This window comes from Anas platyrhynchos, chromosome 2 (assembly GCF_047663525.1).
Source record: "Anas platyrhynchos isolate ZD024472 breed Pekin duck chromosome 2, IASCAAS_PekinDuck_T2T, whole genome shotgun sequence".
Classification (NCBI taxonomy): Eukaryota; Metazoa; Chordata; class Aves; order Anseriformes; family Anatidae; genus Anas; species Anas platyrhynchos.
The window spans coordinates 139,405,777-139,430,422 of NC_092588.1; the positions used below are offsets into that span (position 1 = coordinate 139,405,777).

General features: G+C 33.5%; 1 protein-coding gene across 1 annotated transcript in view; it reads left to right on the plus strand.

Annotated features, from left to right (window-relative positions):
• Positions 1-24,646, plus strand: part of MALRD1 (MAM and LDL receptor class A domain containing 1) — a 258,192-nt gene that overhangs the window by 167,386 nt on the left and 66,160 nt on the right. Inside the window, exons 30-33 of the mRNA XM_038174819.2 lie at positions 2,615-2,743; positions 7,825-7,986; positions 14,047-14,204; positions 19,681-19,882. Coding sequence (XP_038030747.2) covers positions 2,615-2,743; positions 7,825-7,986; positions 14,047-14,204; positions 19,681-19,882 — 651 coding nt within the window. The remainder of the gene's footprint in view (positions 1-2,614; positions 2,744-7,824; positions 7,987-14,046; positions 14,205-19,680; positions 19,883-24,646) is intronic.

Below are 24,646 nucleotides of genomic sequence, written 5' to 3' on the forward strand. Positions count from 1 at the left end.
CTCATCATGCTTATACGTTATGGGAGTACTATATGAACTAGTCTTTCATAAATAACTTATAGACTGGAGCTGGAGAAATGTAAATATATAGCTGGTGATGAATCCAGATTAGAGTTTCAGTTTATTTGTGGTGTGTACACATTTGTTCAAGCCTGTCTTTCTTGTTTTATGTATATATACAAACACATATATTTTTAGGAGGGAAATTCTTTGCTGATACTCTGACTGTAAAAAACAAAACATTTAGCAATGGAAGTGAGTGTATGTAAACGTAAGTTCCTGCAGCAACCGTCAGTAACATACTTCTTTTGTAGTGATCAACAAGCCAAGTCAATCTGTTGGTCTCTTAAAAGCTACTTAGAAGATTATATGGCTTTTGCTGTATCAATCCAAATTGTACTTAATTGAAAAGTGATAACCTGTGTATGCTTTTTTGTTTTTCAAGTACTGTCATTTCATTTGGCTTAGGGATTTGCATAACATGAAGTCACTTTACCTAAAATATGTCCTGTGATAGTTTCTTGTGGTGTCCTGGTTTTCAGGAAATGCTGCCATTCCAAGGAGGAAACAAATAAAAGGAAAATGATAAATGATTACCATTTTGCTATGCAATTTTAATCTTTTAATTTATGAGAATCTAATCTTGGAGTATTCACTGTAAGGGTAAATAAATTGGTCTACAAGAATATGTGTGGCAAATTTTATCTAGGAGAAGATCAACAGTTTAACTGCTCAACCGATTCTTGTTAATCTAGTTGTTTCTCTACTTATCTAGTGCTCAGTTGTAAGCTAAGAAAAGTCCTCTATCTTTTTAAATCATTTTTTGATTTTATATTCTCTATTATTTTGGTTTGTGGTTTTGTCATTTTAAATATTCTCTTTTTGTGGGAAAGGAATGGAAGAATATCTGTTTCTAAGAGAAGGTACATTTTGGCTGTTAAGAAAAACAATGGAAGAATTTCCATTGTACCAATAGAACCTTTTGTACTTCTCTTCTCTTCTCTTCTCTTCTCTTCTCTTCTCTTCTCTTCTCTTCTCTTCTCTTCTCTTCTCTTCTCTTCTCTTCTCTTCTCTTCTCTTCTCTTCTCTTCTCTTCTCTTCTCTTCTCTTCTCTTCTCTTCTCTTCTCTTCTCTTCTCTTCTCTTCTCTTCTCTTCTCTCTCTTCTCTCCTCTTTTTCTGGCATCACGTCTTTTCTCAGGATAATTTCACTACTAGTGTTATTTGCATGTTAGAAACATGAAAATTAAAGTTAGACCTTCATGGTCTTTTGATTTGCTGCCTATCTGTATAGTCTTCAGACCCCCTTAAAAGAAGGGAGAGAAAAGCATAATGAAGAATGAAATTAACTCACACAATATGCAATAGTGCTGGAAATTAGTAGATATTTCAATAATATAATTAGAATAATAGAAATGTGGAGATTCTGTTCTCATTTAAAGAATAACAACAAAAGGCCTTCCATTGCTCTGAGCAATTCCTTTTCACTTATGCTAGGACTGTAAACCAGCATTCTGTATCTGTATGGATGTTTTTCATTATGTAAAATTCTTTGTATAATGGATCAAATAATATATTGTTCAGTTTAGTGCCTATGTCAAAGATCAGGGAAAAGGGAAGGTAAAAAAAAAAAAGGGGGAGGTGGGTCCTTTTTCATTAAATGCAACATTCAACGCAAGTTTATTTTTAGTCAATGGTTTTCTTAAATTAAAATGAAAGGCTTTATTTTGCTTTTAGATATCTCAGATATCTCAGCTCTGTTTAAATTTTTCATAGCATATTCAGAAATAAACTTAGTACATACCAAAAAAAATTCACCTCGTGTAATTTCTCTCATTTCCATTGTGTGACAAATCCATGTTTTGATATCATATATTTCACTGTTTTCCACCTTTGACATTTTCGTATGTGGAACCAGCTCATTCCTTTTCTTTCCATGGCTCACTGATGTATTTTATTGTTGTAGCTTCCCAAAAATAACTGCAGAATATTATAGTCAGAAAAGTAGAACTAAGGAAAAATGTCATTTTTTTTCTTAATTCCTCAGCATGGTAATTACATATCTATGTCATATGCAGTGAAATAAGATGTGAAAATCGTTGTATCCCAATAGTTTTACCTTTAAATATTTTCTGTTGTTAAGCAATTTAAGTCACACTGATGAAGTTTCTCTACTCTCTTAAAAAAAAATAAATAATAAAATAAAATAAAAATAAAGGTTTTAGAAGTGTATGCATCACACAAATGTTGTAAAGTATTGTATTTTCCCCATTTAAAATTGTCTTATTTTCCATGTGATGTCCTGTAATTATGACTAGTATAAAGACTTTGGCTTGTCTACCTTTTGTAGGCTCATGGATCCTATTTTATGGAATTTACACAACAAATAAAGAAGGGAAACATTCATGCTGATGCTAATTTGGATTTCCTTCCCTGCCCTGCTAGGCCAATGCAGTAGTCTAGGCACAGATAATGCAGCATTAAGAGTGTGACCAAATAACATTTGTTGGAAGTATACACCATGACAAAAGTCATGATGTATAATGGCTAAACAAATAAAAAAGAGCATTCTTTGATTTAATTGTAATTTTGATTTTAATGTCCTGTTGTTTTCAGCTGGAGAGGATCCCAAGGAATGCCCTGCCCTCACTGATTTTTTGTGTTGGAATAAGGATTGCATAGAATCTCATTTTGTCTGTGACTATAAACCAGATTGTGAAGACCTATCGGATGAAGCTGACTGCAGTAAGTATCTCTTTGTGTGTTAATGTAATCTCCAGTTAAAATTATAACTTTAAATTCTGTAGCATAGCTCAGGTGGATTCATGCATCTGCTCAGAAGATAATTACAAGCTGGTTGCCTGTTCCCCCAGCACAGAAGGTCTGACATTTTAAGATCCTCAGAGATGTTTACTGCACAAAAAATATTTGTGTCATTTGGGCACAAAAATGTAACCTAGTCATTACAAAGATTATCTAGAAAAAAAAAAAAAAAAAAAACTTTTATTTAAGGAATAAAATCCATAGATTACAATCCAAATTTACTCTGAAAAGATACATAAACTTATTCATTTAATTGAAAGCTTTTTAGGCTGTCAATGTTGAATAATAATAATAATAATAAAAGCTAAATAAGCAAATTAATGCACAAGAGCATTTAGGTGTTATTCTGTTATTAAAAAAGTGATTATGCATAAACAAATCCATCTTTCAGATTAATCCTGTTTTTGCAATCTGAGTCATATTGCTTCCACATATTCTTTGTTCTTGCTGCTACTGCAGAGCTATGACAGTGTATTCTTCCTATTACATTATTCAGAACGGTTGGACAAAATCCAGTCTGTTTATATTTCTGCAATCCTGGTGAAGACTGAGACAAAATTTGCCTGCAGGAATTCTTTACTAATGCTATTTGAGATGCACGGACACAGCACAATTTTAAAAATCCAGATCAAATTAACAGTTTTTCCAATTCAGATTTGAAATTGAAAAGTAGTAAAACATTGTGCTGTTTTCTTCCTCCTTTTTTTTTTGACAGTAATTTTCCAGACCAGACATTTGGAGCAGGAAGTTTAAACAGTCCATATATGTAATTCAGTAATAAATCTAATTCTCAATCTTCAAACTGCCAGACCAAATTCTGCCATATTGCACATATGGTTAAAAGTAATCTTGATAGACAGAGAAAATAATGGAATCACATACATCAATGTTCATACTGCATTGAAGCCCAAGTACTCAATTGAAATTCACCAACACTTGGCACTCCCTTGAAAATCAAAGGCATTTCCTCTCACCTATTTTTGCTAAATGCTTTTACTGGACTGGGTACAGAAATAATTACCCACTACCTGGTCATGTAAATTAAATTGTTTTAGACAGACAATAGATTTTAGTAGACATGAAAATGTCACTACATGACATTTAACTTGGACTTTCTCCCTCTTTATTGTTTTTGTAAAAGTAAATGGCAGTTCTGAAGTACATATGCTGATGCTGGTGTCTCTGTTTCTGGTTTTGCTTCTACTGCAGTGCTTTGCATTCCAGTGAATTTTTGTGAACCATGTGGGCGGAAATGAAAAGTTGAATGATAACTTCCAGAGGGTATCTTTTTCAACTAGACAGTTTTTAAACAGATATTCCATATTTCCTGTCTGTAGTATGCATATTTTTTCAGTAATTAAACAAAGTAAGTATAGCAAAATACACTGTAAACTCATCCTTTTAACATTTTACAGACCTAACAGAGACCCAGTAAATCAGAATTGCTGTCCAAAGTAAATAGCGCAATAATGATCAGAAAACTATCAAGGAATATAATTTATTCTGTAAATATTGTTACAGGATATAGTAGTTTCCTTAGAAAGGCTTGCCTGTATTGTCTGGAGGGGCTGTAACGGCATCAACTTTCTTTTCTTAGTCAGATAATAAATGGTGATATTTCAGGCCATAATTTTTAGTGAATCACAGTAAAGCAACCTAGTGTGCAATAGTGCAAAAAACTTTTTCCAAGGGAAACAAACAAACAAAAAACAAACTGATCTCTTTAATTAAATACAGTGAAATATCCTTTCATTGTACATGGAAAAGCTACAATGAAATTTTGAAATTACATCAAAACATTTTCATCTCTCTTTGGTCCAGGTGTTGCTGCAGAAGTGACAAAATAACGTGGCAAAATAAGTGCCAGAATGTAATGTAATCTCGTGTACAAAGTACCCAGATAAGTCTCAAGTATAATGTTACCCTACCAGATATATTAGATTGAACAAATGAAGTAATGATGAAAAAAATGAACATTTGAAAACATTTGAAAATGAAAAACAAATGAACATTTGGGTAAATGCACATTTTCTCAAGCATATAGACTCAAATAAACATTAAGAGGCATATATATATATATATACAGGTATATATACACATATATATATAATCCTATATTTTTAATGCTATTTTTCTTTAGTCCATAGTTACCTGCTATCAACTCTGAAAACTTTGACCAAAGTACATTTATGGTTATGAAGTAGGTTCACCCAAGCAGAACATCAGGATTTACCTAAAAAGCACAATTATTTTACATAATATAAATACATAAAACATAAATATTTTACATAACAGAAAGAGTTGTCTATTTCCATCTGGAAATAGAAACCTAATATTTTAAGGATTTTTTTTTTTAAGGAAAAAAAAAAAGTTAACTGTTTTATGACAAAAGAGTAAACACCCACAGAGAAAGCCCTTCGTAGTCAAACCTGCCCCATTGCAAGTCATTATGGCCACATTTGCCTACAATTTTCTTATTTTCTCAAAGTCCAGGCTCATTTTCTACTATAACTTTATACCAGTGTAATTCCAAAGAAGCCAACGGGTGATAATCTACTGAAGAGCAATTCCCTTGTGCAGGATTTACAATATACATGTAATCTGGATAAACTGAATTGTATCCACATAGCCTGGTGAAGTCTTTTATTAAAAAAAAAAAAAAAAAAAAAAAAAAAAAATCAAAGAAATTACTCTATGCTTCATTCCATTCATTCAGGCAATCTTGCAAAATTTTCATTCTCTTTCAATAACCCATTGGAAGTACTGAGGTGAAAAAAGCACACATGAAAGCAGTTTCAATTTTAATGAACTGCACTCAATTATACACCCAGATTTGATTAATAGCAAACCTCACTGTTGATGAGGAGTGCTTGAATAATTGAAATAAATGCAATTTTTCAGATAAAAGAAACAATTGTCTTCTGAAGGCTTCTAAGTATGTTCTGTTTACCCTAAAAATAAAACGTACCCAGGAGGTACATATATGTCAGGTGATTCCATCAACCCTGTAAATACCGATTATAAATATTTAACATAATTACTTTCTAAATGTACTGTTAAAATATTAGGGTAAAATTCCTGAGGACAGGTAATCTATTATGAATAGTATAAATTCCATATATAAATTCATTTGGACTTTTATCTTGTTAGAACTGTACAAGAAAATTGTACTTCCTGTTGAGATTAATGGATTCCCTTCTTTGCCCTGCCATGCTTCACTAAGTTTCCATGAAGATTGTAATGCAGTGTCAGTGTGAACGCTCAGTGTATTTGTGTATTCTTTTCACAATTTCCAAAGGTCATGCTGCAAATAGCACTAACAGAATGGCTGAGGTTGGAAAGTACCTCAGATCTAGTCCAGCCTCCTATTCAAAACAGGATCCATTAAAACAGGTTGCCCAGGGCTGTGACCTGTTTAAAATATCTCCAAGAACGGAGACTCAGCAACTTGCCTGGACAACATAGACAAGTGTTTGGCCAGTGCAACAGTATAATAAAGTAAAGGAAAATAAAATCGTATAATTTTTTATCCTTCAATGGAATTTCCTGTATTTAAATTTATGCCCACTGCCTCTTGTCCTGATATGAGGCATCACTGAGAAGAGTCTGGATTTGTCTTCTTTAAACCCTCAAAGCAATTATTTATGCCCACTGATGCACACCATGGCTGTTCTTCTCTGGGCTGAAAATTCCCAGCTCTCTCAGTCTCTCCTTATGATAGATGCGTCAGTCTCTTGTAGTAAAGTAAGAGTACGGTGCATTACAAAACAGTACAGATCTTTCTTCTAGCATTCAATGAGATATAGGTTCAATAAAGGTTATTCTTCTTTTAAGATACTTGTCCTAGATGCTCAACTATGGTGAGAAATATTTACAGAAAAGCAAGTCCAAAAGCTTTACAGTCTGTGTGTGTGCAGATCTTGTTCATACAATACAAGTTGATAGTGATAAAAGTTCTAAAAGTTGTCTACAATGTACATGTTTTTTTTTTTTCTATCTATATATTTTATACCTAGACAATGATACATAAATAATTGTATTTTAATGTTGCAGAATACTTCTAAATCAAGAAATTAACTCTAATTCCTCAAATCCATTTGAGGTTCTGAAATAGTCACAGTCAGACCTGTTTCGCAAATGCATGACTGACCATGATGTTTAGTAGTTTGGAATCTTTCCCGAGTCCTTTTACAGAGGAAGTCTTTGCTTTCACTCAGCAATCATGTAGCTGCCTCTGCTCAAATTCTAACCTGAAAAAAAAAACAACAACAACAACAACAAAAAAAAAAAAAAAAAAAAAAAAAAAAAAACAGAAAAATTTGCTCTTGGAAAATTCATGTCTTCCGTATGATAATCAAGGAACAATTGTAACTAAGAAAAAGAACTTTAAAAGCAAAAAAAAGTGTTTCTGATAGAGATTAATCTCTTCGACAGCATTTGTACAATTTTGTTAACAAATTACTTTTCCAAAGTCATTTTAAAAAATCAGAGACAAATCTAAAAACAGAAAGTCTAACAAAGATATCCTGAATTCATTCCAGTGCCTTAATCTCTAGAACTTCTCTCTCATCCTAAAGTTACCTTCATACCTAACACTCACAAGGGTCATCCAACGTATGTCAATGAAAAACACCACTGGGGAAGTGGAGTACATTTTTACTAGCTAATTTGCTAGAAATCATTCTGTCCATTCACCTTGAATAATAGCTAAAATTGGTGGTTACAGCTTTGTCCTCAAGGCTTACATGGCCATGTGTCTACAATAGCTTTTAACGCTGTTTACACCTTCAGAAAGCAAAGGATGGTGGCTTTTGTGAGTGTGTGTCCGGGAAGGGGTAGATTATTTTGTTTGTTTCTAACTCACTACCATATATTATTTATGTCAGTACATGGGAGTGCAAGGAATCTTAGTATTAGCCAAATAGAATTCTCTCCATTACCGTATACAACAAGTTCATTACAGTCTTGTAGAGATGATAATTTACTTCCTGTTATATTTTCAGGTTACTACACAAGTATTCCTGGAAGCTGTAACTTTGAAACACAAGAGCAAGAATGGACCACCGTATGTGGATTAATACAAGACTCTAGGGATGATTTTGACTGGAATGTTAGCAAAGGTGGTGACTTTGGACAAACGGGTCCTGATACTGACCATACACCAGGTATTGCCATGTGTCCTACATAACTGTTGGGAAAATTAAATATTCACTGAACTCCAAAAAACACTGTCCCATAAATTAGCATCAATTAGTCAACAGTCAGCTGCACATAAGTGAGCAGTGTGCCCATGTGTTCAGGAAGGCCAATGATATCCTGGCCTTCATCAGAAATAGCATGGCCAGTAGGACTAGGGAAGAGATTGTTCCTTTGTATGTAGAGTGCACCTCAAATACTGTGTTCAGTTTTGGGCCCCTCACTGCAAAAAAAAGAGGATGTTGGGTTTCTAGAGCATGTGTTGAGAAGAGCAATGAAGTTGGTGAAGGGACTAGAAAACAAGATTTATGAGGATTGACTGAGGGAACTGGGGTTGTTTAGTCTGAAGAAAAGCATGTTGACCTCATCACTCTCTACAACTACCTGAAAGAAGGTTGCAGTGAGGAGGGTGTCAATCTCTTTTCTCAGGTGGAAAATGATAGATTGCAATAAAATGTTCTCAGGTTGCACTAGCTGAGGCTTAGGTTAGATATTAGGAACAATTTCTTCATGGAAAGGGAGGTGAAGCATTAGGACAGGCTGCCAAGGGAAGCGTTGAAGTCCCCATGTGTGGAGGTATTTAAGACATGGGTGGGCATTGCACTAAGGACATAGTTTGTGATGGAACATGATAGGTCACACTGATAGTTGGACTTGATGTTCTTGAAGGTCTTTTCCAACCTAAACGTTTCTATGATTCTATGAAACCTCAATGTGATCTGTTGAGCTTATTGTAATACAGACAAGTAATAGTGAAAAATTAGCACAGTTCGCGAAGGTTATTACAATATTTAAAGTTCCAGTGAGTGTTTTAAACACTTCATTTTACATTAAAATTACAACTGAGGATACATAAAAAGCTACGACAAAAATATTAAATGTTTTAACAAACTGAATCTTGTCATTTATACCATCTGATAATTTCTAGTTCCATCTGAACTCATATTTAAAATAAATAAAAAAATAAATAAATAACTTGTAGCAGCCCATTGCCCACATTTTTAATTGTGGTTTCAGCAGCACTGTAATTTTAAAGACTACTATTTTCAAAATGATCTTGATTATATCATTCTTAATACTCCACTTTAGCTTGATGCATTCATTTAGTCATTTCCAAAACAATGAGCTACTAAATACGATATAAAGTATCTAATTAATCATCCCATCTGGGACATAACAGAACTCTTTCTAAAGCAGTACAGCATACTTCTACAAGTGCGGTTTTTGTTGATAAGTCTGCAATAAGATTTTTAATTAAGGGTCTACTTGAAAAAATGTTTAAAAAATACCGATATGAAAATTTTAATACCATAAAAGAGGATATATTTGTCAGTATCCATGCGTTACTAAGTTACTGTATTGGGTCCTGTTCAGAAATGCTGTGGCAGTGCATCCATGTACTGTTGAATGACTGAACAAATTTGGATAAACAAAGGTAAAAATAGTAGTCCAGCCATCCATTTCTTTTTAGTCACCTAAGCAGGCAATATGGATTTTGTATTGAATAGTACCTTGAATGAGACTATCCAATGACCCTGGCTGTGCTGTAGTCGATCTCTGGAAAAGTTTGTGGCATTGTAGGCTTTTTTACAGGCAGTTTCAACATGGTACCAGTTTTCTGTTTCCAGTATCAGCTTGCACCCTGACAAAATAGTTGGACATCTTGCAAACCTTTAGCTAACTCATGTTCAAAAAAAAATTTTTTGAGAACCCAGATTAGTCTATTGTTATATTTCCTTCTCCTGATCATCAGCTCTGTATTTTTCTCACTTATCACTAGTATTTTTTCCACCCCTCAAAGAAGCTACTGGATTTAAATGAAATCCGTGTTATGAAACCTTTTGTGTTAGATCCTGATACTCATGATGCTCTACTTGTCAATAGTTGGAATAATCTGCTTTTCCTGTAGTGTCATACACTTAAAGAGCAACTGATGAGCAGTGTGTGTGGATGCATTGTGAAATGCTTAAGGTTCATAAGTAAGGTCTTAACTTTTCTCCCTGTTAATGGCATGCCAGATATCTTAATGTAGAAACATCTCCTCTATTAACATGTTCCTACAGGATGATACAGACAGACTACTAACAGAATGCCTACTGATTATCAGCATAACAAAATGTACTAATGGGCCATTCCAGTTATCTGTGTTATGAGACAGCAAATTATAATTATATACTAAATAAATATAAAATTATATTGTATTATATTTCTTTCTGTATTTATTATAAATCTGAATGGAAATTTAATTTCCATCATAAAGGTACCAATTGCTATTTGAGAAGTGCTTAATTTTCTTTTCCAGAAATTTTATTTGTTAGGAATCCCAGCTCTAATTTTTATTTTATTAGCAAAGAATAGTTCAGATTCACTGTACAGGTGCCACAATCTTTACTGGTTTAATCTTGGATTTGTATCCAGCATGATCTCCAGGTGGATTTTTTTGTTTGTTTGTTTTACATTTCCAAACTCAACAGAGACATCTTATAAGCAGGTGGCTGTAACCATTTCTGTCCTACTCATTTATCTTCCCTTTTTGTTTGGCAGATCCTGCACCTGATGCAGGAACTGTTCACCTGATCATGAGGGAACTGTTTAACTGCCACACATCACAATTTGTCATTTTATAGGAAGCAGATAGTCTGTGTTGCTGTTGGCTGTAATTGTGGAAGTTCCTCTTGGAAAGGGACAGAACAGACAGGGTAGAGGTAGAAACTAATTCAGCTGTCCCAAGCAAGCTGTTCCTTGTGAATCAGTAGTCTGACTTGCTTTCTTGCTCTTCCTGTGATGCAATGTGATGATAAAACAACCTCTAGCCCTTGGCTCTTCAAGGAGATTTTGTGTGTTTTTCTATTTCAGTTCCTCTCATTTAATTGATTCTTCTTTGCATCTTTGAAATTACCCAGGAATTGTAAGAAGAATAAAGTTAATAAAAAGAAAGGAAAAAGTAAAATGGAATTACAGCAAATGTGTTTACAAAATTGCCTAGATTTGTAATTTACTTGTAAATTAAGTGGGCAAGAAATATTCACATTAGCTATAATGAAAAAGAATCACTTGTTAGAATTGCCAGCAGTTTAGATACAGACTCTCTGTAATGTCCAGCAATATCTGTCAGTCCATTCCTGCTCCAATCCAATGTCTTCTAGTTCCAAACTCATTTCCTCTAGTTACTAAGCATACAAATTTGTTGCACAGATCACGAGTGCCATTATAGCAATGGAATGAATCCTGTGGTATTATACCAACCATGTACAATGTGTATTGGAACAGCTTTGTGTGTAGGTTTGGTTGTAAATGTGTCATACTGCCTCATCTAGCAAAATCTAAACTAACATTACAGATTTCAGATGGGTAAGAATATTAATTTCTGAAAAATTTGAATTAGTTTAACATAACTAAATTACTGCATTAGAACAGTCTCAAGGATAAGATAAACCCTGTGATTTGAACAGAAAGACTTTTTGTGAAAAATAACAACTATATTACAGCTATGTCTAACATTCTGCAGTTTGACTGAGATGTAGCTTATTCGGGTCTCACTTTTAAAAATTATTTCCATAAATTTCCTTATCATACTATTCTTTCCTGCCCCAAAACAAGACACTTTCAGCCTTTAGCCACAGTATCCATGAGCTATTGAAACACTCTGAGGATGTTACTGGTCAAGTCCAGAATGTTTGAACTTCAAAAATATCAACCAACTAAAAAAGCAAATCTATTTAACTTTTGCTGTATATCATATACATATGCTGTATATCATTATGCCATATGTCATATTATGTAATATGTAGACAGGCACCCTGGCTTTCCAGTCTGTTATTTAGTATGCAAATATGTAACACCATTCTACTTATGAAGAATGTAATATATCCAGGTCACTGTAATCTTTCAAATAGCTTTTTCTCACCTGAGAAAATTTGCATTTCCTAAAAAAGTTTGAGGCATAACATGATACCCAGATAATCCCACTTGAAAATATCATCTCAAATAAGATTGCTTCGAAGGCAACAATAGAAACTAAGAGCAATTCCTTGACAGTTGCTACCATTTACAAATTGTTCAAATTCTGGGTTTCCTTCCACTGACATCCAAACTGAATAATTCTCACTCTAAACTAATGTTCATTTACAGGTCTGTGAGAATGGCATGTCGAATAGCAGTTTGAAAACCCATTACATAGCTCACTTTATGAGTCAAAGGACTAAAATTGCAATCAATTTTAGGTGGAAATAACTGCAACTCACTTCAGATGAGAAATTACTTTTGATATTTTAACTGCAGTCCAAGTGAGTCTGGCACTTGAAGTGACAAAGGAGTGAGCATCTTTCCATTTTTGCTTTCTTAAAAGCACTATTTGTCTACCTACTAATAAGTGACAGATTGTGTCTTTTATGGATCTTACTAACTGAAATATATATATATATATATATTTTTTTTTTCTAACAGATTTTTTTAAATGACAGAATAGGATTTGGAGAAGGATATCAGTTGTCTTTTAGGCCTTATAATAAAGCTGCCAGGCAGGGGACTGTCACTAATCTGCCTGAAAATTTAGTGATCATGACCTTGCATATAACACTTAAACTGTTTTGCTAAGTTGTCAATATAGGGAGTAACTAGGTTTTAAAAAATATTTTGGATCCATGCCTATTTGGTTTGTTCCACAAATATTTATTTCCTTTCCAGAATAACAATTCTGGAGAGGAAATACCATCATATGGTGTTTTTTGTTTGTTTTGTTTTGTGTACTTACCTCAAGACCATCATGATTGCTGCTCTCTTTACAATTACAGCATCTTAAAAATTACATTCACATCTGACACAAAAATCTTATACCATATTCTTTCCAAATCTGCATCCTTGAATTACCGAAGTATTATAGTAGTGTAGAATGATTTTTGTGAAACTGTAAATTGACGAGCATATGAAGCTCTTAAATTCAACTGCAGAGTATGAATATGCATGTATGTTTTATACATGAAACATAAACAGGGTGGGTGTGAAGGTGACAGTTTATTTTTAAGGATTTGAGAATTCATTGACCTAAGAAAGAAAAGATGATGTAGTAAAGATTAGCAATTCACTTAAGTTTATCTGAAACTTAATTTAAAATCCCTTTCCACAGGGACTGCCATCTTCTTTACAAAATGTTCATTAACATTTATTTATAAGACAAAGGAAAAGGATTACAGAGAATCAATCTTTTTTGGATATACCATTTGTCAATCACTTATTTACAGAAAGGTTTATAAGAACTTACATGAGGCTGACTGGCATACTGTTATGATTCTGAGTGTTTGGTATGTCTTATGTCCCTGAAAAGAGCAATTAGGATTCATTCCTTAGATTAAAAATTCTGAACTTTTAACTTCTCCTGAGAAGATTAAGCATGATCTGCCCTCCACCCCACACCCCTCCCCCTCAAAAAAAAAAAATAAAATAAAAAAGTTCTTATTTGAATAACAGGTATTTTAAAAATTTTAAAATAGATTTTTGAGAAAGTTTGCTTAATTGGGAAGTTCTTCCTGAGATAAAGTTTTGTAAGCAGGCTTACTGATTCTGTTATTTGTACGTTACCAACATATTCCATCATTTCATACATTTATGTAATTTAAAACCAGAAAGAATTGATTGGCTGACTTTCTGAATAGTATTGAAGAAGAGATTAGTGTTTTGGGACAGTAATGGTTGGAGTTCATATGCAGAAGCTCCTACTTAACTGAGTTTTCAGAATCAGTGAGTGAATGTTGGTGCTTGCAACATGATTTAAATTTATTATTCATATTTATTATTAATATGAATCAAGTATTTATACGTGGGTAAAAAGGCGCAGTGAGATCTGATGGTTACATTAATGTTATATGTATGTAATAAACAGAAATACACAGTTTTAACCCAGCTTATCTCTGTAATGTATGGGTATACATGTACATTGTAACATACTAGTATCTATGTGGGTAAAAATGCTTTTCCTTTAGAGCATAAAATAGTACTGAAAAACTATAAATTATTTTAATCTTTTTATTGAGGTAAAGGACAACGTTTTTTGTATGTAAACTCATCTAACCAGAAGGAAGGAAATAGAGCAAAGATAATTACTACCAAATTCTTCTCAGCCAGCCTTGGGATCTGCAGAGTTCGGTTCTGGTTCTGGATGTTTGCTTCTAGGCAAACAGGAGTCTTAAAGGTAAGAGAAAAAGCAAGTCTACCAATTCATGCCACAATAATAATTGCACTAGTAGTATTTGCATTTCTGTGTCTAAAATGATCTAAATCTCAGAGGCTGTTAGCTATACTTCTTCACAACTTCGCTGTCATTACACCCATATACAAAAAATTTCTGTCAAGATCAACAGGGACAATTTTGTTCTACTCTTAATTTCACTTGAAGCTCTTTTGCTATATGTGCAAAAATTAACACTGCCTATCTATCATTCTCAGACCTACTGAACATCAACACTGCACAATTCACTATTTAACATCAAATCGTGTTAGTTTCCAAAGTTTAGGACAAAAACAAGATATGCAGTTTAAAAGAAAAGTGTTAAACAAATTAATGTCACCATGTATCAAGGGTGTTTGATTGAAATAACTGGCAATAAAGCATTTAACCATATTCATGATTATAGTTCAAATATCTTCTTGCTGTTCCCCAAGCATCCTCAGTGGGCCAACTCATAGTTATTTTTTTTTGTAAAATCTCAAGCAGTGATGTGTATCCTTGGCAAATAATTCATTTCACATGGCTCACTGAATAAATATGTTGCATAACGCCTTTTTTACAGGCCTGAGCAAGACTCCTATCTGTGCCAGCTTGTTAACCTGTATTTTCAGACATGTATTTATGTCAGTTTTATTACATGTGATGGAATATAAAAAAATTGTATACATTACCAGTGTTTTTGTATTGACAATGTTTATCTTTGGTTTTCTTCCTTATATTCATCCCCACTGAAAAGGATCATAGCACAATTCAATAGGAATACAGTATAATTTGTACTGGACTTCAAGAGGTCTCTAGTCCAAACTCCTGCTCAAAGCAGGGTCAGCTGCAAGATCAGACTAGGTGAAAATCCAGAAATGGAAACTACCCAATCCCTCTGGGCAACCCCCGCCACTGCTTGGCTGCCCTCAGCATGAAATATTTCCTTCTTATATCCATTCAAAGAATAATGCTACCTTTCATTCAACTTTTCGTCTGTCCTTTTAAAGTATATGATTATGGGACGGTATTTTTATCTCTGTCACTTAGTTCATGGGCACTTAATTAAGAGTAAATAGAGAAAAAAAAATACATAAAGTTATTATAAGCAGCAGGTCCTTCAACATTATTCTTATCCTAAATCTAACACACAGCACCGTACCAGCTACTAGGAAGAAAATTAACTCAATCCTAGCCAAAATTCAGTCTGCTTTTTAAAACTGATTTTTAATGAATTTTCAGGTAATTTTATTTTAACATTTCTCACTACTAAGTCAATAAAAATTCTCAAAACCTTATTTTTCGCAAAGATATTTCAGATATTCAATATGAATTTTTAGAAGTGTTTATATCAATATTGTAATTTTAGTATTTGAAGATAGCTTTTAAAGTACTAGGCCATGTCCTCAAGTCCATTCTTCCCAGTTTCAATTATTTATACCTTCATATACTCAAACTTTGAACATTAAGATTAAGAAAACAGAGCAGTAAGTAAAGGTTGAGAGCAGTTCCAGATTAAATTGAAGTAAAAAGCAAACAGTGATTACCTTATGGATCAGTTAGTAACTGAAATACTCCAAGATTGTCTATGAAAGATTTGTTTAAATTTACTGTGCAAGAAAGCAGACAAAATTTTTTTGAAGGAGTTTCTGAACTGAAATTTTTCAAGTATTACAGCACCCTTAGAGTTAGTGAATAAGCAGGTGTATACGGCCTATGTATTTGGAGTTAGTCAGACAGGCAGTATGCTTTTTTTTTTCTTTTTTTTTTTTTCCTTTTTTTTGTGCTCAAGTTGTAATGGAGGTTAAAAAAAAAAAGAAAAAAGTCAAATGGTAATAGGAAGTCTGAATAGTGTGTTAGAATATAGTTATGTCACTGCAACAGATGATGATGTAGCTATTATCTGAAATACAGCTATCTGCAACATTTATGTCATGTCTGGATTTTGAAAAAGAAAAAAGAAAAGACCACAAAGACAGAATATAAGCAGAGATGAATGATTAAAATCACCAATTTGGTTAAAAGAAAGATAAAAAAATGAAGGATGTCTCAGTATTGGAAATAGATAATGTTGAACTACACAAATTTAAAAAAAAAAAAAGAATATTCACCAAGATTAGAAGAGTAGGTATTAAAATTGCTTCTCTTCTTTATTCACAATGCATGTTTCTCTGGGAGAATTCTATTGCCATAAACTTTGTAATTTTTTACAGGGGAAATAAAAGCATAAGCTATTATTATTATTGTCTTTAGAAAAAATACAAGATCTACAACAACTCTTACACTAAGAGTGAAAGTTATTTTAAAAGATCTGAATACTGATGCTTCAGGACATTGTTCAGTTGTTAGCCAACAAAATAATGATAATAAAAAAAATCATAATGATTTGTTATGAAAACATTAGCTTTCCTTAGAAGTACTTGATAGCAGCCTTTGAGGGATGAGTTATTCAGCATTAAACACAAGACTAGTCTAAAGTATTAATGAATATGCTTAAAGAATAGCTCTAAATATAAACAGTTTTTATTACATATATGCTACAAATGTAAATTTAGAAAATTAATTTCTCTTTACATTTTGATTAATGAAATAGTAGAGACATTTCAGCAAGAAATTGAGGTTATTTTAACACCTGTTTTATAGAGTGGAGATCCTATTATTTATCTGTTAGACAGAAAGCATGAAGCTTTCATTAAGCTGCAGCAAGCTTTCTCTATCAGTTTATTCCAGGAATTTGTCACACAATTGAGATTTAAAAGCCAAATTTAATTTAAAAGCCAAATTGATATTTGTTGATACTAAAAGAACCGAGGTGTGGTAAATTTTTGTATAGTACAGGTCAATTTCACTTAAAATGACTAATTTTTTATTACTTCAAACCCATGTTTAAAGAGATAAAGAGAAAAAGGGCATAACTTTCTGAAGTGCTTCTCTAATGTGACAGTGAATGGTGATACAATTTTGCTAATCTGTTCTGTGGGCTCTAGAGAAACAATTTCAATATTCCTGTAGTGTAGCTTTATCCCAATGAAGACATGAAATAATGACTGCTGAGGAACACGAACATTTTGAAGGCATGATCTTGAGGATGTAGAGTGGAAAACTTAGTATCATTATTCACTGGAGTTAGTGGGAGCTTTTCTCAGCTGACATATGTGTCTGATGCCTAGTGAAGTGAAAATATGTGTTGTCTTTCCCAAGATTCTTCTGCTTCCTTGGCTGCTGATTAAAGACAACAGGATGGGAATGTTGGGAGAATACACCTCTTGCTATGCACCCTTCAAATCTGCATTGGCTTCTTGGTTATTAGCCAATTAATTAACCTTCTAGACAGAGCATAGTAGTAGTCTCCAGCATGCCAACTGCTAAAGTCAGGGAAGATCAGGAAGATGATATGTTATCTTGGAAAGTCAGCATGAGGGTATAGAATAGCCACATGAGTTGTAACTGCTGATGACTAAGTAGAAAATAGCAGTGTGTATTTTGTGACCTTCAAAAGTACATGCACTTTCCCCACCCCCAGTTTGAGATAGAAGCTGAAAAAGGAATTCAGGAGTCTCTAACACACGGGACATGCTGTGGTGAATTAGAACTGAGTCATGATTTTAAGGCAGGAAAATGGGTTTTGTGAGAGAATGCTGTTCACATATGGACTACAAATGAACCAGCTGGCAAAGGCACCTTGGAGAAACACCAAGAAACAAGTATAAAAGCTTCACTCATGCATTTACATCATGGAGATTATCATGCTAAATTCTTCTTAAAATCACCATGAAGTGTGTACTGGGATATTTTCACTCTTGAGCTTTTCACTCCACAGTAAATGATGTGATAGCTTTACTAATGCTTATTCCTGTTCTTTATGGTTTAGATTGTGTGTGCACTCTAAGAAATGGCATCAGTACACGATGCCTAGTTAGTACAATACATGCTTGTTACTTGTAAATTAAAATGATGAAATTTAGCCTACAGCTAGATCAGTATAAGATTGAGCATATTCTACTCAGGCTGGTAGATTTTCCTTTTCTCTCCCCTCTCCTCCCTTCCCTTTCCCTTCCCTTCCCCCCCTCCCCTTCCCCCTTCATCTTTAAATTGTTTCCACTACCAGACTGACTTGTAAACAATTCATAGGATGGTGTGTGGGGAGGTGTTGGAGTCTCTGGAGACACTAAGCATTACAGAGCTGTAACTCTCCAGGACTCTAGGGAACTTATATCTATGAGAATTTGCTGTACTTTTCATGTGCTGCTGGGTTTGTACACGTATAAATGTACATGTGTAAATGTTCTGCTGAAGAGAAACTATGTTCCTGTTTCTTTCTATGTCACTATTAGTGGCATACTTATTCCTTACCCAACAGTTGCATTATGTGTATCCTTCTGAAAAGGTCAGCAAAAATCTTGTAGACACTAAGTATATTTCCTGACTCAGAAGATGCTTCAAACCCTCACTGACAAAAGTAACCTCATTGAAGAATACACTATTACATCTTTCACTTTCTGTGGGCATAATCTTTGAGAGTATCGGGTCTATATCCCCAGATAAAGAAACAGACACTTTAGGCTTCACATTTTTTCTGAACTCCATTGTAATCCATTGGTTTTTTGGCTTTAATCAGCTGTTTCTTCTCAACACTTCTCATTGTATTCCAGCTTGGTTTTTAGAAGATTGATGCTGGATAGTGCTGTTACACAGTCCTGTAACAGAACATCAGGCTTGACGAAGTTGGATCCTAATTTGGATTGTTGTATGTCAGTCCTCTTACTTCTCCTTTACTCCAACACAGAAACAATGTACATGAGTATTAAGTAATTACTGATATTTTGGCCAATACAGCAACTTCCATAAAGCATGTGGTTCATTGTGTCATTTGGGTTTTTAGCTTGTTTGTCTCAACAGGCTGGCTGGGAGAGTCAAAGGTAGGTAATATACATATAATTATTTATAAATTTAAGTCTATAACTTTCTTCAGACTTAAAGGTTTTGTATGTTGTTTGTTTCTTTCTTTGTGTGTGTGTGTGTTCTATTGTTAAACTGGGGTACTAAAGTAGGAACGTGGACCCCAGGGTCACTGGAAAATCAGCGTAACAGCTATAAGAAGGTCACCCTTTAGAGAAGAAAGGATAGCTCTAGAACCTTCTGAGTCTTTTCTTCAGTGTTCAGGTGAAATTTGTGTTAGGTCTTTACTCATTAGCTTCTATCAGTCTGTAGGTTTTCCAATTAGTGATTGTATTAGCTTTTTTTTTGTTTTGTTTTTTGTTTTTTGAGTACCTTTTTACTTGCAGCTGAGCTAACATTAGCAAAGGTGAAAGGTGCAGGTGTGGATTTAAATCTTACTTAAGAAGGTCAGTAGTACTTCAACAGCTTGCTGCACTATTTGGCTTGGGCTATGTTACTCCAACTAGCTTCATTCCTCTGTCTCTTAATGCTGATTCAGTTGCATCTCTTTCATTGTCAATAGGTATACACGGTTGAAGAACATGGAATGGATGTTCTAATGTGGTCTTCTAGTAGAAATGAAGAAAACAAATGGATGTATGCAAATGTGGTCCTCTCCAGTAACAACCCTTTCAGAGTTGCTTTTGAAGCTGAAGTGGGGCAGAGTGAGCCCACAGAATTTGCTCTTGATGATATTTCTTTCACCCCGGAGTGTATGGATGGAGGTATGTTATTACATAAATATTTACAATACCCATTTTATTTTCAAGAAGAGGAAAATTGGGATATTTCATATTTCTATGTATTGTAGATACAAAATCTTGATTTTACTTTTCTAAATAACTGCACTACTATTATATTTTTATCACATTAAAAAATAGCAAAAAGAAATAACAGCAAGATCATGCAATGGTGTGCTTTATAAGGAAAGAAAAATGTGCAAAGGAGAGAAAATCAAATTTATCATATATAACATACTTGGCAGATTTTTAAGTAGTCCTTTTTCCTCTAAAGGAAATGAGCTAGTATACCTATCAGAGTGATTCCTATCTATTTGTTGATTGTATGCAATGTCTGGATAAATATATTTGCCTGTGATTGTAAAAGGCAGTTTTGTGTTAAAACTTGCATCTGAACATATCGTTAATTATAGCAACTCAGTATGTTACTGGCATCGAGGGCCTGTAAGTATTTTTATGAAGCATGTTCAAGAGGGATTTATCATCTCTCAACTGTAACAATTTTCTGTTGTATGAAAATAGTCAAAGAAGGACATAATTTGAGATGGAAGGGTTTTATGAGTATCAAAGTGATTCACAATTATTTTAAAAAGAAAATGATTAACTCTTGTATCTTTTTTTCTCTTCATCAAATATCTCAGTATAACAAATTTACCTTGTCATCAAGCTCTTTGAGAGTTTATAATATAAATTCTGCTAGACAAATGAAGTGACTTTAACTCTGTAAAGAAAATGAGTTAAATTCTAATACCTTCTAATGTAATATTTATTCTTTAAAAAGAAAGTATGCATGTGAATAGGGATTCTGATAGGAATATCAGCCATCCCATTTCCTAAGGAGAAAAGGAAGAGGGGGAGGGAGTGAAGAATCGCAAAATTTCTGTGTAGGTTTTCATTCATAAGAAACAACAAATGATTATGGCTAAATAAGAGGTAATACAGATGTTTTAAAAATGCTCTAGAATGGCACTTCTATTTATACAGTTCTTACTGTTCAGATAGGATAGCTTGTGTGTAAATTATTTGTGAATCTGTTCAATACAGTTTTTCTTACTGTGATTATTAAGCAGCTCCTTGGAGAATTAACCACACACTGATTAAAGTTTCAAGTGAAATATATGTTCAAGTAGGTGGCATTTGCTCCATCTCAATATCAACAGAAGTTTTTATTTTCCCACCAGTAGGTTCAGAAAAATATTATTTTGGAATGCACTACAATGAGCTGCAAACCACATAAATAAACAAGTGCTTGTTCTACCATTATTAACTTAATAACTTCTGTTAATCATACCTTAAGAATTATTATGCATGAAAATGCCTAAATATAGCAGAACAGAAAGTGAAAATGTCAAATGATATATTTTGATCTATACTCCAATAATGTATATAAAACAACTTTCTCTTTTTATGGTACTCTGGCAATTTATTATGAACAATCATGAATTCAGAGGGAGGAAAAAAGTCTTCCTTGGAAATTGCATGCTAAGGTATCTTGAAATTGTAACTATAGAAATAATGTAATTTTTATGAAGTAATGTTTTCTAATTGGCTTCAGAGATTTTTCCATTGTAGAATACTTCCAGGTATCTACCTGTGTCATACTCTGTACTCCTTGAAAATATGGTATATCATAAAACTTATTAGCTATATTGGTAATTATATAGAAGTAACCAGTATGACTCAAAAATACTCAAATATGATTAACTAAATTGTTTACTTATGTAACCAGTATGAGTCAAAATCACCTTATCTACATGCAGCCACCTAAAAATAAATCACATAGTCTTAGTTGGTTATCTAGGCTCCTTGTCCAGCTGCAGAACAGACAGATGTCTCCAGGGGTCAACTTATTCCTTTCCATGATAAGCTGGCAAGCAGTCTGGAATAAGTTCTTACAAGCTGCAATACTTTAAAGAGGGAAATAGTAGTCTTGCTGTATTCTGCATTATAGTATTGTTTTCTTATCTGAAAAAGAGCTTTGTGGACATGCTTAACTTAGGTACAGGATATTCGTCTTTGCATTCACTTGTGTAAAAACTGGAGCATACATTTTAATGTTGATTTTATGGTATAAGTAAGATCTCTACACAAATTCTGTATGAAATACCATTCGTTATTTTTTTTATGCTCTTTCAAAAGTGACATAGATTACCCAGAAACAGCCTAGGTAAGGTTTTGTTTCTACTTATCTCCCTCCCCCTACATCAATAAAGGATATAAAAATGAATGGATATTAAAATGAATGAAGAATGAAATACTGCCCCCCTCTTTGTCCTATCTCCACCTACCAAAAATAGATATTTCCTAACTTGCATTAATTTGGTTAACAGAACTTCTGAAGTTCTGAAGGTCATGTATTCTGATACCTCTCAATGGTATAAAAAAAAAATACTGCTTCTTCTCCTACAAATTAACACATTCTTTCTGAATATACACAGTTATTATAGGAAAATAATATAGCATTTAGTGATTATTGGAAAGGCATCAATTAACATACACTAGTTGCAGGAAGTCTTTTTTATGGTTTTTAATTCCTGTCATGTAACATCTCTCTTCCATAGTCTATTCTAAATTCTACTCATTTAAGCTCATTGTGTGAAATTAGGGTATTAAGCCTTCTATCCTTACAATATTTTTTATACCTCCATTTGTAACCTACAGTTTGTGTTAAATATCCCAGATCCATCCTGTTCAATCCTGACATTTCCAGAATTCCAAATTTTGTTAATGCATCTCCAGTCATCTCCACTTAGCCAGTCACCCATTCTCAGCCCTTCTAATTTCATATTCCCCATACATTCTCATAGAATCATAGAATATCCTGAGTTGGAAGGAACCCACGACAAGTCCAACTCCTGGGTCCCCAAAGGACCACCCAAAAAATCAGGTCATATCAGTCATAGTGTTGTCCAACACTAGTGTTCTCCCCCAGCCTAACAATAATAAGGAAAAATAAATTGTATAATGAAAGGCAATCTCCTAGTGAGTTTGTGACTCAATGTATCATCAGATGAGAAATAATATTTAGATGATATTACTTCCATGTGTTCCGAATTCTGATTTATCTAACAGTTTTGTGATGCAAAGAACTGTCCTTTCCTAGTCATGCTTTCTGGCTAGTTAGGCCAAATCTGTGCTTGCAAAGAGGTGAGAGAACCACAGAAAATCTGTATAATGAAATAAATCCAGTTGTTCAGGAGGAAGAATAGAACTGTGACACTTTAATCAAGACAAAGACATGATTGGCAGAGAGTAGCTACTCAGGAGGTGGCTCTATTTTTCACTAATGTTTTAAAAACTGAGACCGTAAAATTTGAAATGTCCTGCATATAGTACAAAATAACTGCCCTGTAAAGGCACTTGAGCAAGAACATTTTGCTTTAGTAGAAATGGTGGGAAAGTTTACCTACTCTGCTGCCAGACCTGCTTTGATTTTTTGCTCTTCATGTTTATTCAAAGACTTGCATGTAGCTCAAGGAAGTGTGTATACCTGCAGTACAGGTTTTTTGTAGAATTATTTCTTTCAGAAGATAGCTTTGCTACTGAAGATTTTCCCCCGTCTGTATTATTATTTTTCAGCTTTTCTTTAATTACTCTGGGTTTCCTCAGGCAACATGTTCTAAATAGAAGCAATCACAATTTAGCTGGTTGGGAGCTCTAAGCAATAAAGCATTACCAGCAGCTCTAATTCAGATGAGTTGTTTTTTTGTTGTTTTGTTTTGTTTTTTTAAGTACTCAGCCATCATTAGCCATGAGTTTCTTCAGATCAAAGAATATTTCTGAACATTTGAACAAAATGTGATCAAGCTAGTCTCTAGCTTTCCACAGAAGTAACTTGTAGCTGATGCTCATGCATGGAGAAAGGTATAGTGCCAGCTGCCAGTAGTATAGGATCTACCATAGTTCAGCATTAACAGCTGAATGAGATGTACTCTTACCGTTTCCAAGGGCAGCTATTTTCTGCTGATAAATGTTTGTGAAGTCTTTATATTTTCCACCAACAATCAAAAAAATTAATACAGGAGTCAGTGAATCTTATTGACTGCAAAAATTAATTGTTACCCATTTCTAAATATGTTTTAAACTGTTTAGAATTTTCATTAATTTATTTAATAATTTTATTTTTAACAACAGAAGTTAAAATACCCTTATATTCCTTGTTTCAGATGGACCAAGAATACTGAAGTATTGAGTCAGATATTTTAAATATTTTTCTCTTGTAATTCAGCTGAAAATAGGAGGCATTACAGAAATTCTTAAAGTCTTTTTTTCCAAATTTATATCCCCAAGTTAACATTGAAACATTATGACGATGCCTAACATGCAAACTTTAGTCCACTCACATAAATCAGAATGATATATTTCTTCAGTCATTGAAGAAGTAAAATGGAAGAAAAATGTATGTATTACTTAAATATTGAGATATTAGTTACAGTGCTTTTATGTATTTGGAGAGTTTTCTCAGGAAGTGAACAAGTAATAAATTATTTTAAAGAATTCATCTGGCTGATAATCTGGAATCATTAAGCCTAATAAATAAATACATGCATGTTTTACACTCTCAATATTGATTCAAATTTCCATCCATGAAATAGCATGTTTATCAAGCGTTCATATATAGTGCATTTGGCTTGTCACAGTTTCTACGGATAATTATTTTTAATTAAACAGACTGATGCTACCTTGGAGATTGATATTACACAGCTACAGAACTTCAGAAGAAAGGAGACAACTTTCTCTATATTTACA